Below are 18,313 nucleotides of genomic sequence, written 5' to 3' on the forward strand. Positions count from 1 at the left end.
CCAACTTAAGTTATTCTTTGCTTTTTATGGTCAAAGTGTTTTGATGGTCAGAGCAAACAATACAAGAAAAAAAAAAAGCTAGATAATCTTCCCTACAAAGACCTTTAAGGTACAAGGTACAAAGTACCGTACAAAGACCTTTAATAGGTAAAGAAAAGTGATGACTGGGGATATGAAAATATTTCGTCCACTACTGAAAAACACTCCTTACTGCCCATGAAAATTACTTTGGGTATCATGCTGTCTCAAACAGTGAGTCCTCAGTTACATAGCAATGCGCTTTAAAAACTAATGTAAACAAAAGTAGATTCGAAGTTAACTAAGCAACCAAAAAACTTGCTTGCTCTTTTAAAAATACAGCCAACATTAAATACATTATTCCTGTGCTAAGATTTATGAAGGATGAATAATTTGCTTAGGATTGTGTTGTGCCAAAATATGAGTATCTTTAAAAGACAATAATGAGACACCTCAGTAAAAAAATTGATATTGTTGAATAAATGGCATTAGGATATTGTTTTATTTTTAAATGCTCAAATTATTTTCAGTATTTTTAAATACTGAAAAACAGTAACATAAATCTAAAACATGCACTTTGTCACCTCTCAAATCAGAAAGTGATATGCAATTATAATACACTAAAGGATGTCTCTGACACACTACTTACATCTTTTAGGGTAATAATATTTGGATGCTGTCCATAGCGCAGTAGGATTTCAATCTCCTCTGTTGGATCTCTTTTACTCTTGTCAATGATCTATAAGAGCAAATAGATACATAAGCATAATTTTTTAAATTGCATTATATAGTGTAGCTGGTGCTTGGGGTTATTTCTCCCCTGGTGCAGCACCCTACATTTGCCCTGTTAAATTTCATTAGGTTTCTCTCGACCCAACTCTCTAGCCTGTCCAGATTCCTCAGGCTGTGATAAATAATGCAAGGCTATTTAGTAGATAAGACCTCAGTCACCCACCATTTAATAAAATAGGAAGTTCCTAATTTGACATGAGATACTGGTTTGACGATGCTAACGAACAGATTTTCACAAAGCTAATCTCAGACAAATATTTATTGCAGCAAAAGACAAAGGAGGCAAATAAGGGAATCAAACATAAGAAAAAGGAAAAATTTCTCAGAGTTAACTACAACAAGCATTCTATAGTGGAATTTCATTTGAATGTCTGGAGGCTTGCTATCAGGCTCTGAAGTTCTCATGCAAAGAAGCAAAACATTATTTTGCCCTACTTAAAATGTATTCTTATTCTTCTCCTTTTTTTCCTCTCCTTCTGAGAGGAGAACTCTCTCTCCTCTTCTTCTGAACTGCAGAATTTCCTCTGATGTTTTCTCCATCTCTGTCTTATTCCTTCTTCCTCTTGACATCCTAAGCCCTTACTGCTACCAGCACCACCCTAACACATTGGACACTGATCACGTTATTCTTTTCCTCATGATTCCTTGAGGAAAAAAAGCCTCAACAGAGGCAGCAGAAAAGTGAGGCAATCCTCACAGTAAGTGTTATGGCTTAGAGAATTAAGAGCTATGCCAGTACTTTCTTCCAGTTTCAAGAAATTATTTCAAATTGCAAGCACAGAAGTAAAATCTGTTCCTGGCCAGAACCAGAATAATGACAAGTATGTAACTACCAAATTGAAATTGGAAGGTTTCCAGTAGACAATCTGTGTACAAGGATACAGCACAATATAATTTATCTTCAGATTTTACATATTTGAGTAGTAAACTGTTGAGCAATTAAAACAGAGAACTGCTTCACAGTACAGGATTTAATTTTATTTTTTTCTTTGCTTTTCAAGTCTGCTAATCTATACTCCTGCTTTCATAATAACCATTCAGCTCCACAGTGTTATACAGAAAGACAAAAAGATAAATTTATCGTTCCACTTCTGGGAATTCTACTGATTTTAACCAAGAATTTAATGCCTTCAAAGAAGTGCTAGAAAGCCCAATAGAACACCATAAAAACAACATTAGAAACCTTGTTAAAGACTAGCAAGCAAAGACAAAGAGTTGAAGTTTATTTTGGAACGTATACCAGACTTGAGCACTGTTACTAACTCCTAGCTATCTGACAATTTATGAATCTACTTTCGAAGAAAAGCCCCCATATATAACTATGTTTAAATAAAAGTAATCAATTGCATTTTTAAAAAATGACAGAAAGTCAAGTCAGCTTTTCATGTACATTTCCTTCTAGAAGCAGTCGTGTAACTTTCATCAGTTCTACTGTAATTACACAGGTGTTTCAAAGATCCACTACCCAAACCAGCATATAGATAACAAACCCCATAGCAATTCTATATAAATACCTACCAGTAAATATTCCATTTGGTTGATTGGTATAATTCACATTTGCTTCTAAAATATTTTCATACTAAAAAATTATCTTAATTTTCTATATTCTTTATGGCAAATATTAATTATGCCCAGTGTCTATGATGCTGAAACCTGAAAAGAGTCGGTGTGTTTTATAACAAGTAATTACCTTTACAGCATATTCCATGTTTGAAGCTTTATGAATACATCTCTTGCAGACAGAGTAAGACCCAACTCCGATATCTTCCTTTACTTCATATCCATCAGTAAACTGAATGCTGTTCCTGTGCAACTGCTACCAAAATAACATTATCAATTAATGAATATCCTAAACACATAACTGACTTTTATATTAAGAATAAGTCTTTGAATTCCTAGTGATTTGCTTCAAATTTTAACTGATGCCTGTACTAGACCAAGTTGTCTAAATAGCCATTACCTTCTGTTTGATAGTAGATGAATTATGTATTAGATACATTGTAAATAATGCACACTGTATTCTAAAAACTGACAACATGATGTTTCTGGTTACTGATTTATTAATTTAAAGAGAAAATCTCCAAAACAAAGATGATCAGAAGACTACATGATAAAATAATGGTAAAAAACCATCACTGTTTCTATTATCTGAATAGATGAAAGCCAGCTGGAAAATTTAGACATACTGAAGAGAATCAGATTAACTAGAAATTGCATGGAACAGCAGTCAAAAATCGTCTCACAGAAATAAAAAGCTGAAAGAAGGACAAGTGTTCACTCTTGTAAAGGAAGGAAATGGTGTTCTAGTGTAAGGAGCTTGTGCAAAGGATGCAAAGCATTTGCAGGAAACCATCTGGGTATCCTGCAGCGCAGAAAAGAGGAAATAGGAGTGAGGAAGCGGTTGAGGGGCACAGAGGAAAGGCAGCAGAGAAACAGACTTTTACAAGAGAAGGAAACCATATACAAAGAGAAAGAATTTCATCCATGAAACTATATGGGAAAGAAGGAGCACAGAAAAGCTTGTGGAAACTTTTAGCAAGACTTCAGGAACAGAAGTCATTCTTACCCATATACCAAATCAGACAGCTTCTTTAGAGTAAAAAAAAGGATCTAAACCCCCTTGAAATTTAATGGTTTATTACACATGAAACAGGTAATGTTTCAAGCATGTTATGACTATTCTAGACATAAAAGGATTAAAGAAATAAAACAGCTATTATGTTTTGAATAAACTGGTTTTAAAAAACTCTCTCAGACATTTGCAAAATATTCTTGCAGTGAAAATATAAATAAACCCAGTCATACAGCATACCTTTTTATTCCTACTTATACACCAATGAGAAGTTTTCAGCACAATTTAGACTACCAGTTGGTTTTCATGACTTAGTCTTCCTCACCAATTAGAATTCTTAAAAGCAGAAAGGGGAGGTAGAAATATATTTTTTTGCAGATGTTTTCCAGTTTTCTTCCCTGTACATGCATCTGCTTTTTTCCACTGCTGAAGCATGCTTTTAGAATGACCTCAGCCTCAAAAGGAGGCAGGGCATGCCTCTCCCTGTTTCTAGCACGAGATCCACCTTTCTTGTCTCCTAAAAATTGCACCTAAGCAAAGCTTTGTTGTCCAAAAAAAAGTGGCCTGGCAGTAATAGAATATATAAGACTAGCAACTGTGTTAGACTATCAAAAGTGCCAATCTCACAATTATTAATATGGGAGACTGTATTGAAGCCATTCTAATACTGCTGAGAAGCCAAAGCTTGTGTACATACTGTAACATTGACTTGCATGATACACTGAAATTAGTCACAAAATATCACAGATTAGCACATTAACTTAAAGTGGCTCAGGAGGGATGGTATACTTCCTGGGTCAGTGGTTCCAGAACATACAGAAGTTCAAAACATCCAGTACAATTCACAATTGTACTGCAGTGCCTCTTACTGCACTGTAGGAATCAACTGATCTTCAGGCATAGGGGGAAGATCAATATGTCTGTTATTCCCTTCCACCTTATTACAGTACGGATGGTAGGATGCTGAAATTCAAGGGTTGAAGCCTATTCACACCTGTGGCTGCTCAGTAATTAAGAAAGATCACACACATTGAGAAGTTTTGTTTGGATAAAATAATCTCGTCTTTATTTTTCTTGTATAAAGCTGATAATGATTTTGTCATGGCACTTCATTCTGTGATGAAGGAAACTACCCCTCCACCAAGAGACAGCAATGCTGCTTTATTGACTTTTTTTTTTTTTTTTAAAGCTGATGTACTCACCTGGACAATTGAATGAACTCCAACTGCCTGCATTGCCTGACTTTCATCATCTGATGCGATAGCTACAAAACTAAATCCCCGGAAAAGCTTGTGTGCGTTAGCACTAGGTGGGATACCGGGCGAATCTGAAAAACACGTCATCTACTTACAAGCAGTTTTTAAAATGTAGAAATGAGATTATGTCTACTCTGAAAAGCAAGCTACAGCTTCATTCTATAAAGCACACAAACATTTTCTGCAAATTCCAGTTTCCCTGAGGACCAAAATACAAATAATTACTGAATTGTCTTGCATATACCACCTAGAAACACAACTGATAATCAATGACTACAAAGATCATATTACTGTCATGCAATATTTTATTATACAAAAAGCAGTACTTTGCAGAAAATATCTCCATATAGCAGCATATCTATGTTATATTTTTGGAGGAGAGGCACTCAAATTTTGGTAACCCCCTAAATTTGTAAAGACAAAAATTTCTCTTATATTTTGAATGGATCAGCATAGAACTATGCAGCGACAGATTGTACTGAAACAGCAACTTTGCCACCCAAATTGTGAAAAGATTAAGCTTCTATATATACATAGTATATAGAGTCACCATCATGAATTAAATGAAGCCATAGAATACCGCCTTTAAAGATTGACAAACATGGATAATCTTTTTGAATTAGAAAAATGAGATTACTTAGATACTGAATTTATGTGTATATTTTGTTGCTGAGGATTATTTTATTTTTAACATAGGACAACTTAGTTGTCCCTCATGATATATTTATGCCAAAGACCACAAAAGCTTTTATGAACCATGGAATACTTGTCTGTGAGCATTCATTTAGCTTTACATAAACTGACCAGGAACAATGTGTCTAATTGTTGTTGAATTCTTCTCCTTTTACCTTTTGGAGTTTTTGCTGTAAATTCAGGGTCAAAATAAAATGTATCTTCAGGTCTGCCAGTTGCAGGTTTAAAAGGGGGATGAATTTCTCTCCTGTACAGTTTCTGAGGAGAAGGCATAAGCCAGAGTGAATTAACAAGTTATAAGACACCACCAAATATTTAACTAAGAAATTTACTGAATTAATTTTGAATTAGATACTCACATTCCAATCTATTTTGGAAAAGAATGCATGCCTCTTAATTTCTTCAACTCCATCTGGACCTGCTCCTTTTATAAGGAAGAAAAAAGTTGGTGGATTATTTTCTTCTTAGTCAAAAGAATGAGTAGCAAAATTGTATTTCTTATTTGTTCTGCATTAATTTTAGACATATGTATAGCAGAAATGATAACATTTTGTTGATTGTCAGAAAAGCAAACAGGGCAACTATGTTCTAACTTCAAAGCCTATTTTACACAAGAAACTAAACTTATTTATTCAGTTTAATGATCATTGATGTTACCAATATTATGATCAAATTTAAAATATTCTGCTAATCGCTTTACCTAATCTGTTTGCTGGGTTTCTTTTGAAGAGCATTCGCAGAAGACTCTGTGCTTCAGGGCTCAAGAACTGGGGCATTCCAAGTTTGGCCCTATAGAACAAAAATAATTAATAGTATACAAACACATTTAGGTAAGAATTAACTCTGCATGCCCCCTGTCCTTTGTCATTCAATAAATCCAAATCAAACATAACAGCATCACTGAAAAATTGCCTCCAGACATCAGAAACAGAGCAAAAGTGCTGTCAGTCATGTAAACCTGTAATTTATTTTTTTTCCTGTTTTGAGTAGAGTAATTTTTTCAGTAACAACTCAGAAACTTAACTAGAGAAAGAGGTGGTAAAAACATAGAAATGAATAGTTATAGGATAACAATTTACAAACTTGTAAATTTTTGTAATACGTTTTGATCTGCTTTTAAGTTCAGTTATTACCAAATGACATCAAACAATCGATTTCATTCTGATAGTAAAAGACATTTTAGAAGGGGTAAGAAAACTACCTCAGTATGATATCAAGCAAAACAACAGGAAACCTAAGCTAGAAGACAGAAATTGATTTAAGGTAGGACAGATCTTGCAAGATTAGCAGGTAAAATAAAAGAGAAAAAGATCACTCCCTCCTTTCTTTTTTCCTCCACACACCCTCCCCCAGTCCATTTCAAATACTGCTTTCCAACTCGCTGGTCTTGAATTTTTAGATTCAAATTTTTGTAGTTCTGTCATTTAATTTTGTTTTGTAATCCTCACCATATTTTTCTCCTGCCCATTTAATGTTGAGCCTCCATCGTCTCACTTTTTCTTATGACTATGATAATGGTACGGATGGATATAATAACCTCCTTTCCATTCTTTATTCAATCTGCAGCTTGTATTTTGCCATAACAATCCATGACACAAGCCTTTTCTGTTTCAAGCAGAAGACACGTTTTGCCTTGTGTTCCAGCTATTTGTAGATATGCACCCCCATCGCTTTGGCAAATACATACACGTTACCACTGATTTGCTGTTTGTTACTTTAAAATTTGAATTTACTAAAATTTCCATTTCTTTCTGCATTAAAGCTGGAGGGGGGTCGGTTAGGAGGTGGTGGAATCTGAAGAACTTTGCCTTCTTTGGACTCTTCAATAACACGCTACAGGCAAGACCACGAATTGAGCAGAAGAAGGGGCAGTGTTGCATTTGATGCTTCCCCGATTGCCATGCACCACTACCAGCTGAATTCTAACTCATGCACTTTATATGCAGTGATTTCATTGCATGTTCGTTTGATGTCATTTCTGCTCACGGCAAAGTATCAGAGAGCTACACTGTAGGAAGGAAGCGAGGAACACATTGTCTGCAGAAGCACAATGGTATCGTTTACAATGTTATTGAAGCGCAGAGAACAGACAACTAAACATGGTAAGACTGTGCTGGATCGAGTGGAAATCTTTGTCCTATTGTAATCCAAAACAGCTCCAACAGTAGGATACAGCCCTGGAGGTTCAGCATGAGAGGTCAACTGCTTAGAAAAATCTAAAACCAGGCCAAAACCATAACTGCAATTAATCTTATAGAGAAGTGACTCAATGAATAGAAACAGTATGTGTAGAAATTCTAGAGTTCTGCAGTCCACAGTGGAGTGAATTGGAGGCCCTTGTGCAAACCACAAAATTTAAGACTGTCATTGCTGCCTTTCCATCATGAAGGAGCACCTTTCACAAAATCCTTTACTGGCCATGTGACACAGCAGAAGAAAAGGTGATCGCCAGGTCCTCAGAGGTCCTAAGTTAAACAGCTACATGAGTGACAGCAATTTTTTTCTGACATTCCTGATGGACAAAGACAAAGGCATACCTCTTCAGTAAAGGAGAAAAGATGCTTTAAAAAGTTAACTTTATTGCTGCAAACTAAGATTTCTTCAAATGGCAGAGTTTCTCAGTTTTAGGTAAAACATATAAGGATAAACAAAAACTTGTCTTGGTAATGTGAGACATAAAGAGCCCAGGAAAACATATGTTGTAAGAAGGATGCATTTTCTGTGGATTTTCAGGAACAGAAGGTAAGAAAAGCAATATATCTTAAATGATACACTATGAACATATAAATTTGTATGCACACCTGTTCATTTTAAACAGTTTTATGGAAAATTTAAGGAGAAATATAGTACATTTCCTAGTATACTAAAATTAAAAAGAAAACATTCTGCCATTCTTATGGGCCAGACAAAAAATGTGAACTTATCAGAAAAGACTTTAAAATATCTTCTGTTTTTCAGCTGTTCATACAAACAGCAAAATAAATTTATATATATGTGATAATCATAAGCGTACAGAACATTAAAACAGAGGTAAAATTCCTTTACTTCATACCACATTTTTTGTGCAGCTCTCTGCAACTAATAACAATTACAAAGACTAGAAGGTAAGAAAAGAAAGAAGTTGGAAAGGGAATTAGAGATACATGCGAAGATGAAATCTGAAAGTAGTTATGAATGTCAATTAACTGTGGAGAGGCAAGGAGGATATCCTACATGGCAACTGAAAACAGAATATTTTTGTAGCAACAGCGGAAAGACTGTTGAGGAACAGAGTGGAGTCACATGCAGGCAGAGTAAAGTAGAGAAAGATGTGACTCAAGAGACAAGGATGGAAAAAATACATGGATTCTGAAATAAGTGAGAGTGCAGCAGAACTCTCTCAGACTAGCTTCTTGTAAATAGGAGGTGGTCAGGAGGAGTTTACACTTGCTGTGAATAGATAGAACCTTTTCGTTAAAGACATTCAATAATCACAACATGAAGATTTGAATTGGCATGGTTGAGGCAGCAGAAGATATTAGCACCACTAAATACATTTGCAAATATAAGATGAGGAAGAAAAACAAGGGCCAAGAATAACATAGCATGTATGCATTATGGAAGCAAAAGCAAGGAAAAGAATGAGTTTGGTTTTTTAGTGGTTTTCACATTCTAATTACTTAGAAAAAATATGAAAGAATTTCATATATTTACTTTTCAAAATAGGCTGTTGGTGCAAAAGAAATGCTGGCTTTGATACATAGGTAGACAAGTGGTAACAGGACTAAGAATAATGATAAACAATGAAACAGAAAACAAATGAGAAAACTAAAATAATCTTATGAGCTTCCATGGAAAAAAAAACGGTATTAGTAAAAAATGGCTGGAAACAGAAGTGAAACTGACATGAGGAAACAGAACTGTTCGCACAGCATTAGACTACAGTCCCAAAAGCAGGACAATTACATCACAGGTTGTATTAGTTCAGAGAATATGTAGGGGATCAGCGAGGGGAAAAAAAAAAAAGCAGGCCTTCACTAGCAAAAACAAGTATGTTAACTGCATGAAGGAAAGCAATTTCCACAATATAGCTAATGCAAAACCTATACTGGAAATAGCCAAGGGGAAAACTGGAGCTTGGGCAAGTCATAGGAGAGTACATAAGGGAGGGTGCACTTTAGCAAATAGGAGAAGTATCAGTGAAGCAGGTTGTTGGCAACACCAGTAATATAAAGAAGTGGGGTAAGGAGCTAATAAGATAGAGGAGGATAAGGAGAGAAAAATACTTTCTCAAAAAAACACTGAAATAAAAAGCAACAAGAAAAAATGCAGAGGTTATCAAAAAAGGATACGAAAGTTAAAAAATATTATGGAAATAGGATGGGAAAGATCATATGGTTGGAGAAGTTATTATTACAGATTAAAGAGCTGCTATGAAATTCTTTGTACCTGGTATGGGGGAGGAATAGAAAGGCAAATTAGATAGGCGGCAAAGGGAATTAATAGTATGGAATAGGGAGTGAGGATTTACAAGTACCTTCGGAAATGAGGGAAGAGTAGAAATTAGATATTGCAGCCCGGAGGGCATCCCTGTAGAATACCTGATGAGATATATAAATAAGAGTGTACTCACTTGAGAATCATAGTCATGGTTTCTTTTCTGTCTTTCCCTTGGAAAGGTAGAGTACCAGTGAGCATTTCAAACTGTATAGAGTAAAACTTTCATCAATTACATTACCTGGACAAAATCTAATTTTTGACAAAACTACTTAGCATCTTAACCTTCCAAAATTCATGCATGTTAATAACCAAGTCTGTGCAAAACAACTTCTCATTGTACAATTTAAATTACTATGAACATTGAGCAGCCCTTGCCATTTTAAAGCTGCAAATTATTTTTCTATATTGATACCTTGCTTTACATGCTTCTATCTGAGCAATTTAAACTATAATATCCTGTGTTCCATTTCCGCCTAAAAGGTTTATTCTTGGAAGACTTGATCTATACAACTGTATTTTAGTTTTCAAGAGGGTGGAGGGGTAGGGAAAAAGATTCAGCTTGCAAAAGTTAGTGACGATTTCTCCTCATGCAGAGATATTTTAAAAGGTCAAAATTTTTAAAATTGGCATGTACATAGCCTTAATTGGAAAGGGGAAAAAGGTTAGTTGATTGACAAAGACATGCATGATGAAGAGTGGTTACTGTATGCATACAGTGGAAATAAAGCCTGAAGGAACACGTAAGAGCTACACAGTACGTGCATGCACATTCTACAGTGCCTGGTAGCAGGCAACAGACACTATTAAAATACTGATTTGTTCTGAAAGTGACTGGGTAAAAATATATAAATAAAAAGGCACTTCTGCTGGACTGCAGTATACTGCAGGGATATCAGACCTAAGTGAGCTACTGGCAGCAGTTACAGCAGCCAACACTCTGAAGCAGAAATTCTGATTTTTGGTTTAAGAATTGCAAAATGATTTAGTCTAATGAAATTTCATAGCATACACTTAAAGCCATCACAATTAAAAGAACTATAAAGGAACCCTCTGAACAGCTTATGCAAACTAAAGTCATTCGGAACACAAGGTATCCTCCATTGGTATAATCCAAACAGTCAGACTTCTAAACATTAAAAACATACACAGATAACTTGAGTGAATGATGTAATATTCTTAGATCTACAATAAGAGCGTGTAATTGCACTAACAGCATTCTTTAAAAACCCTTTTTATTAAAATAAAATTTTAAATGTTTTACTATCCTATAAAGTATTCAGAGAATAAAAGCTGCCAACTCTACTGCTAGAAACTTTTTGTTCTAAAGATTTTCTTTTACATACATACCTATACTTAAAATTTTAAGTTTCATATAATGCCAACATGAAAAAGCACTACTATGAACTTTAACACTTAAGACAATTGTCAGGAAGATATGAGAGGCATAAGCCAAAACTGTAAAAAAATTCACCTTCTGTTTATAGTTTAGATGATCTTCACAAACTCCAGTTGCAAAAAAACTTTTTTAAAGGTAAATTTGTAGTGCTGCACGTTTCACTTGCACTTGCTTGAAATAAAAAGTTTCTTTAGCCAGCTCCTATTTGTCACAAGCATACACACTTGTATTAACAACTCAGCATATGTGTTCTTTGTGCCTCTCGAAACTACTACATTCCAACATCAATAGGTCAATAGTGCTTTAAGAATAAGTCAAGATTGGCCTTCCCTAGTTATCATTCTTATTTCATTAGAAGAGTACTTCAACAAATACATAATGCTTCTAAAAATCTTTAAATGACTGGTTTTAGATGCCTGGCATCCCTTCAAATAACCAGTCTTTTAAATGACAAATTGGAATATACTTCTCAAGGATGGTTTAAACATACCTAGTGTCTAGCAGCAGGAGAAAAGAGGCCAAATGATTTGTTGAGATTTCTTTCTAGTCTCCTTTACTATGCTATAACTTCTGTTCCATCTAGATACTGTGTGCTCATACCACACCAACAACCACTTGAATTCTCAATCAACACAGATTCTAATTAAGAATGAGAGTGGATACATACAGATTGTCTAGGAAAATTACCATGCAAACTAGAAATGCAAGCAACAAAAATATGTCATAGAGAAAACTTGCACTGCACTCCATATACTAATTTAGATAATTTGCTTTTTAAGGTTGTATTTTTGTATTCAAAGTAGAAGCCAGAGTGTTTAAAATGCACTTAGACTCTGAAAGCTACACCACTCATGTCCAACATCTTTCAACAATTTAATTTTAATATACGCACTTTTATAAACAAAATTATGTTTTTCAGCTTTATAAAGTAAAGCTGAATTTTAACTATGTTTGCATTATCAACAACAAATATTCTGCAACTACACTGTAATTAACTTTTAATGGGCTGTGTTCTTACTGATAAAATGTGCAGTTGTGAGGGTGTCTGTGTGTCCTGGTCCGTCTGGAGTGAATTTAGTTATCATGTGCTACTTTTACATAGTCAGTTTTCAGATCACAACAGCATTCTAGATGATTATAAGGTGATAGGATGACTTATTTTCAGACATGAGTCTTTCTCTTACTACAAAGCGCACACATTAGTTGTACTGTTACAGTTATATGTAGCAGAAACAGTTAGAAGCAAAAACATTTCCTTTAAAAAATACAAGTATTTAATCTTTATGTCAAAAATGCACACAAAGATTATAAATATTAAAAGCCATTCAGCATTCCTAAAATACCAAACATGATCTATTTTTCTTTTCCAAAGCCGTATTTGATACACACATTTTCCCTGACCCTGCAACTTCACAGAAGTTAACTCCTTGTAGAAACACCATAACCAACTGAGCAACTATACCCCACATCAGCTCAGTGTCATTTAGATTTTCATGAATAAGAGCAACAGCTGTCATTATTCCACTAAGTTGTAATTACACTGGAGACTAATTAGAGTTATCCCTCATTTTTTTTCCCACTTGAGAATAAATTCAAATTTAAGATTTGGATCTAAATTTCTTCCCCACCTCAAAAGAGAGAGTATTTTTCCTGTATATTTAGTATTCCTATTAGTCTCCATAACATTCAAACTACAATAGATGCACAATATTTCAATTCAACTGTATCAAAAATAGAGCATATTGTTGGTGTTGATATAAAACTTAGTCCACGTTGATCCAGACTCTGTGGTATCATTATTAGTTTCATATAATTTAGACTTTTTTAGTAGTTAAAATCCATTTAAAGCTCACCATATAGTTCAATGTTTGCTTTGTTGCACCAAATCTTGCAAAGCACAGTTTCACTATTATTCACATTTACCAGAAACCTACCATTAAAACACCAAAGGACCACCAGTCTGCACTCTGTGTATGGCCTCGTCTATTAACAACTTCTGGTGCCATATATTCCACTGTTCCACAGAAAGAGTAGGCTTTTTTTTCATGATCAATTGACTCCTTACTTAAGCCAAAATCTGTAAGAAAAAAAGAATAGTTCTAAATGTATTTTTTTCAATCAATCATCAGTAATACTTTCACCATAATGTGAAATGTGTTGCTTTTAAAATTCGTATATATACCCAAATACACATATGGAAATTACCTAATTCTCCTCCCCTCCCTGCATTATCACAGGTCTGTAACATCAGATATACTTGTAAAGCAGGTATTTTTTTTAATATAAAAATATATTTCATTTATTTCAAAACAATTACAGTTTGCTCCAGAGCAAAATTACCTACCAGTCATACTATTTTACCACACTGCTGTACAAAAAAAAAAAAAAAAAAAAGAAAATGCAAAGATCTTACTATAAGCAAAAAAGATCCTGGTGTTGCAATTTCCCTTGACTCACCTGTCAATTTGATATGTCCTTCCTCATCAAGCAGGATGCTATAAAACAATAAAAAGAATAAAATAAACTAACTAAAATATCTTCTAACTGTTGCTTCAGACAATGTACTGACAACATTTCGGAATAAACAGAGCAGCATACACAGATACCAGCAGAATTGAACAAGCATGAAAATGAACCATTAGGAGGAGATATTTTGAAACTCCACATTTACTTTTCCTTCAATTCTTCCTTTTTAAAGATTATGAAACATAATCAGCGTATGAAAGTTTTAACTATTTGGTTAAATTCAGCACGGGGTGTAGTAACATTTATCTTGAACTTCCCATTTTGCCCATCTGCAGCATGTGTCATTATCACAATTGTTAAAAATACGGTTCTATTTCTCTTAAGCTATTTCTCTATATCTCTTAAACAATGTATGTTCACATATATATACAAAATGGGTATTCATTTGTAATTACCATTTCAAAGGATGTCGACTGCTTCAAATAACATCAAGTAATAAACATTTTCACGTTAAGGACAGGACCACGGGCCCAGCAGGCCTCGTGCTTCCGCCTGCTTATTTCAATCATAAAAAAATGCCACACTTCTCTGAGATGCCAACTGTCCTTAACCACCACTGAATAAAATCACAATTCAAAGCATGCAACATATTCAAGAACTGGACTCTGTAACACCACCTACACAACAGACTTAGTTCCTCCAGCTTCTCCTGTGGGGAGCTGCATTTCATCCTGGGGATGAGACATGGCCCAGGTGCACGCAACTTGTGCAGTTCCCTTGCTCTTTCCTTTTCCTCCTGGCAGTTTCCATGGTGGGAAACAGCCCCACAGCGTAGATACAGCCTGTAAGAGTTACTACTATCTCATTTATAACTTGCAAGTAGGTTTTTTTAATCAGATACACTCAAGGCTTAATACCAAACATAATTCATTAGCTGTTCACTTTTAAGTGCAACCTCATGCCAAAAGTCTCTGCATTTCTGGTTTGAGTATGAAGTTTCCCTTCCTGTTACTGAGGGCTAAACATTTTTTCACTTGTGTCTTTTTTCCAGGAGATGCACAAAAGAACAAGCTATCTGAATGGAACTTCCACGTGACAGTCAGGTTCTGTGAAACTTATTACTCATTTCGTCTCTTTTCCACTAATACTTTACATGAGATAGTTATCTCAGATGGACTGCTCAGGTTCTCCATACAGCCATAACAGAGAAGTGGGATCATCAAGGCCACCAGGACTTCAGAGTTATTACAAATCTCCTTACAATGAGGCAATGTTTTGAGTATGTTAACTATCTGATTAAGCACAACAGAAGAGATGAATGCATTATACCATCACTTAGATTCCTCTCCATGTAGAGAGTAATGCTACAGAACACATTTATATCTGAAAGGTTCAAATGTTCCAGATGACTGCACTGACATTTTCTTCTTTACGTCTTCTAAAACTAAGAAAATTACTGGAGGAAAGACATAAACAGGAAACAGAATGCAGTCATTTGAATGAAGCATGGATGACTAACATACTGAGACACACCACCATACCAGAATTGTAACTTCAAGCTTACTTTAAGTTTTCAGTGTAATGATGTGGTCCTCAATACATTAAATAAAGCCTGTGACTTACTATTTTCATATTTCACTTTAACATTTAAACTCCATTCTGCTCTTACTGCAGTGGATTTTAAAAATCAATCTTGGAGAGGATATTTGGTGTTAGGCTTTCAAATGCAAAGATACAACACTCAACTGTAACTTTACATCATGGGTTTGTTTTAAGTTTATCTCTAGTGCAGAAATTCTACAACAACAAAAAACAAAGGGCCAATAAGACATTTCCATTGTATACCCTAAACCACCTGGAAAACGAGAGGTAGGAATAGTTCAGTATACTTTTTACTTAAATTAACATGGATTATAGCACTTGGCATATCATTTTGAAAATATATGCTTGTGTTCCAGTGGAAATGAAATCCAAGCTTTTTAATTTAAATAGCCCACAAGCTTTCCCCACCTCCCTCCTTTTTCAGTTTATGTAGTAAATTACTGAATTACAGCTAGAAAGAGAAGTGCATAAGTAGAAGTGCTATACAAATCAAATTAATGCACTGCATCTGTGCCCAAGGAGTCTTACTTTTCTGGTTTTAGGTCCCGGTATATTATTCCAAGACTATGTAGATGGTCTAAAGCAAGTGCTAATTCTGCCAGGTAAAATTTAACATCATCTTCTGTGAACATCACCTAAAAAAGCAAAATAATGTATTTTACATGTAAAATCTGTATAATTTACACCACTACTAACTAAACAATGGTAACAGTGTTTTTGCAAAATGGTTCTTCGTAATACTTGAATTCATTTATACAGAAAAGCCTAGAAATTTAAATTTCTTGGTTAGATGAAAACTAGGCTTTTATAATCAATACCATTTCACAGTACACACTTGAAAAAGAACTTCTGAAGCCACTATCGTATTATTCTTTCTGCAAAACTGATGTTATGTGCTTCTGATTGTTCAAGAGAACAGACACATTGAAATGGGACTGAAAAATTTTGGGAAGCATTGAAAGCATATGACTACTTCTTTACTAGATGGGACCATTTCATTTCCAGACAACAAATGGACTAATCAAGCCCAAATGTCCAAATTTTGTCTACAAAATCAGATAGTCAAGAAAAGCATACGCATCTTGTTTTTGAGAACTGTCTCTAACTACTGTGGGAAAAAAGTTACAGTGATGGTGAAAACCCCAAGACGCCACCTGAGATGCAACTGCAGAAAAGGAAGATCAAAGAGTAAACTAAGGAAAAAGCCTATGTAAGAGCACAGGTAAGATCTCAGATAGCAATCCTACATTTTCTGTTAAGAAGATAAACTAATACCTGTTTAGATTCAATGAAATGAACATATTGTCCCAATTACATCAATAACTGTTGTGATCTGACACAAAACGTTACAATTAAGCTTTTCTGAGAATTTAGAAAAAGATAGAAATAAAAAAAAAGCTGCATGACTTTATTCTATCTCAGTTATTACTTTGAGTCTCTCTATTTAAAAAAACAAACAAAAAACAACAAAATTTAAGACTAACATGTTTAGATACAGCATATGGACCTGCAGGGAAAAAAAAAAAAGGAAAAGGCAATAGGGAACACAAATGAACATTATTTTAAGTATGAGTTAAGAATGGTGAATACCATGTATTTTCCCCTTAGTAGTTTCAAGGGAGAAAGTGATAGCAAAGCTTGTACAAAAGGTTGTTACTGATGTTACTTCTACAAAAGAGCCAATATTTGGTACAGGCACACTCAAGAAGGGAAATTTCTATAAGAAACATTTAAAAGCTCAAATAATGAAGGATCCCATGAGGATGATAATACACCCACACTATGTTCTTTAAAAACATTGCATGGAATTCATCTCTCCTAACCTTAAACATCTGCAGTGTAGGCATATAACTCTGAATTAATCACTTTTTCCTTTGTAGTCGATAGGGAAAAAGCAGGAACTTTTAGGCAACAGTTTATCTGATCTACTTTAAAAATCACATGAATTGATAGGAGGATGACATTAATTGCATCCAGCATGCCCATTTCACTCCAGTTTTGAACAATTAGCTGATTCAGGTACCTATAATGAATATTTCTTATCCAACCATATCGAATCTTTTAAAATTTGAGTTGCTCAAGATGAAAAAGTCATCAGCAGGAAAGCGATATACAGTCTTTCTTGGGAATCAAGGAAGAAGTATGGATTTGGAGAAAAAAGAATCTCAATTTTAGAGTACTAGTAACTTTCTAGATATGTGTGGCAAAAGAAACTAAAAGAAGCAAATTGGAACAGATGGTTTCAATTAATTAAATCTAATAATTCATGTGGTCAGTACAGAAATCATGATATATCTATACACAAAATGCATTGCATTTTACTCTTCTCTTGATAACCATACAGCTTTGTAGTGGTGACCCAACTGTTCCGGAATACTTTGTAGGAAGGGAAAATGGAAGGCAGCTACAATTACAAATTCTGCCTACCAGATATGCATTGGATATATTTACACTTCTATCCTCCTACATATTTGTTAGAAGTTTTTGCATGAGTAATATAAAAAAATATTTTAAATATCTGATTTATTAAATATGAAATGTTATTTATTTTAGGAGTTATAATCAAATTTATTTGAGGTAATCAAACTTTTCAAAGTTGTTACTTCACACATCTACACAGATATCACCAGCATGACAAAGGCAAAGAGTTGATGTTTGGAAAATTACTAAAATAACTGGAATACAATTCTTGCTTTTTTTTAATTTATAAATAATTTTGGTTTTATGTGTAAATCATAAGAAAAAATAATCTGACACTAAATTCTGGATATTAAAACCAGACACAGAACAGTTAATTTGAATACAACTACTTCATATAAATCCATGCTCTGAGACTCATCTTTAAACATCATAACAGTAAGAAAAGAAAATTTTGCAAGGTGTAAAAATCAGCACAGAAAGACTGCTTGTCTAGGCCTTTTTCAGAAACAATGTAAATTACCAACAGCATTTTCATAAAGTGACTACTTTGTGCAAAAAACCCCAAGCAAGCAAAAAACTTAGCTGGTTGAAAAAGAAATTAAAAATTTTATTAAATGA

At 34.4% G+C, this 18,313-nt stretch overlaps 1 protein-coding gene across 3 annotated transcripts in view; it reads right to left on the reverse strand.

The window, feature by feature from the left end:
* Positions 1 to 18,313, reverse strand: part of RPS6KA3 (ribosomal protein S6 kinase, 90kDa, polypeptide 3) — a 70,170-nt gene that overhangs the window by 16,975 nt on the left and 34,882 nt on the right. For 2 of the 3 annotated variants that reach the window (XM_014960284.1, XM_014960280.1), the window contains exons 6-15: positions 15,803 to 15,909; positions 13,664 to 13,701; positions 13,141 to 13,283; positions 9,944 to 10,014; positions 6,032 to 6,120; positions 5,691 to 5,755; positions 5,487 to 5,589; positions 4,585 to 4,709; positions 2,501 to 2,626; positions 668 to 757 (exon numbers count right to left, since the gene is read on the reverse strand). In XM_014960284.1, coding sequence (XP_014815770.1) covers positions 668 to 757; positions 2,501 to 2,626; positions 4,585 to 4,709; positions 5,487 to 5,589; positions 5,691 to 5,755; positions 6,032 to 6,120; positions 9,944 to 10,014; positions 13,141 to 13,283; positions 13,664 to 13,701; positions 15,803 to 15,909 — 957 coding nt within the window. The remainder of the gene's footprint in view (positions 1 to 667; positions 758 to 2,500; positions 2,627 to 4,584; positions 4,710 to 5,486; positions 5,590 to 5,690; positions 5,756 to 6,031; positions 6,121 to 9,943; positions 10,015 to 13,140; positions 13,284 to 13,663; positions 13,702 to 15,802; positions 15,910 to 18,313) is intronic. The other variant, XM_014960283.1, reaches the window with a different exon arrangement.

This window comes from Calidris pugnax, unplaced genomic scaffold (genome assembly GCF_001431845.1).
Source record: "Calidris pugnax isolate Ruff unplaced genomic scaffold, ASM143184v1 scaffold188, whole genome shotgun sequence".
In the NCBI taxonomy this organism is placed as follows: Eukaryota; Metazoa; Chordata; class Aves; order Charadriiformes; family Scolopacidae; genus Calidris; species Calidris pugnax.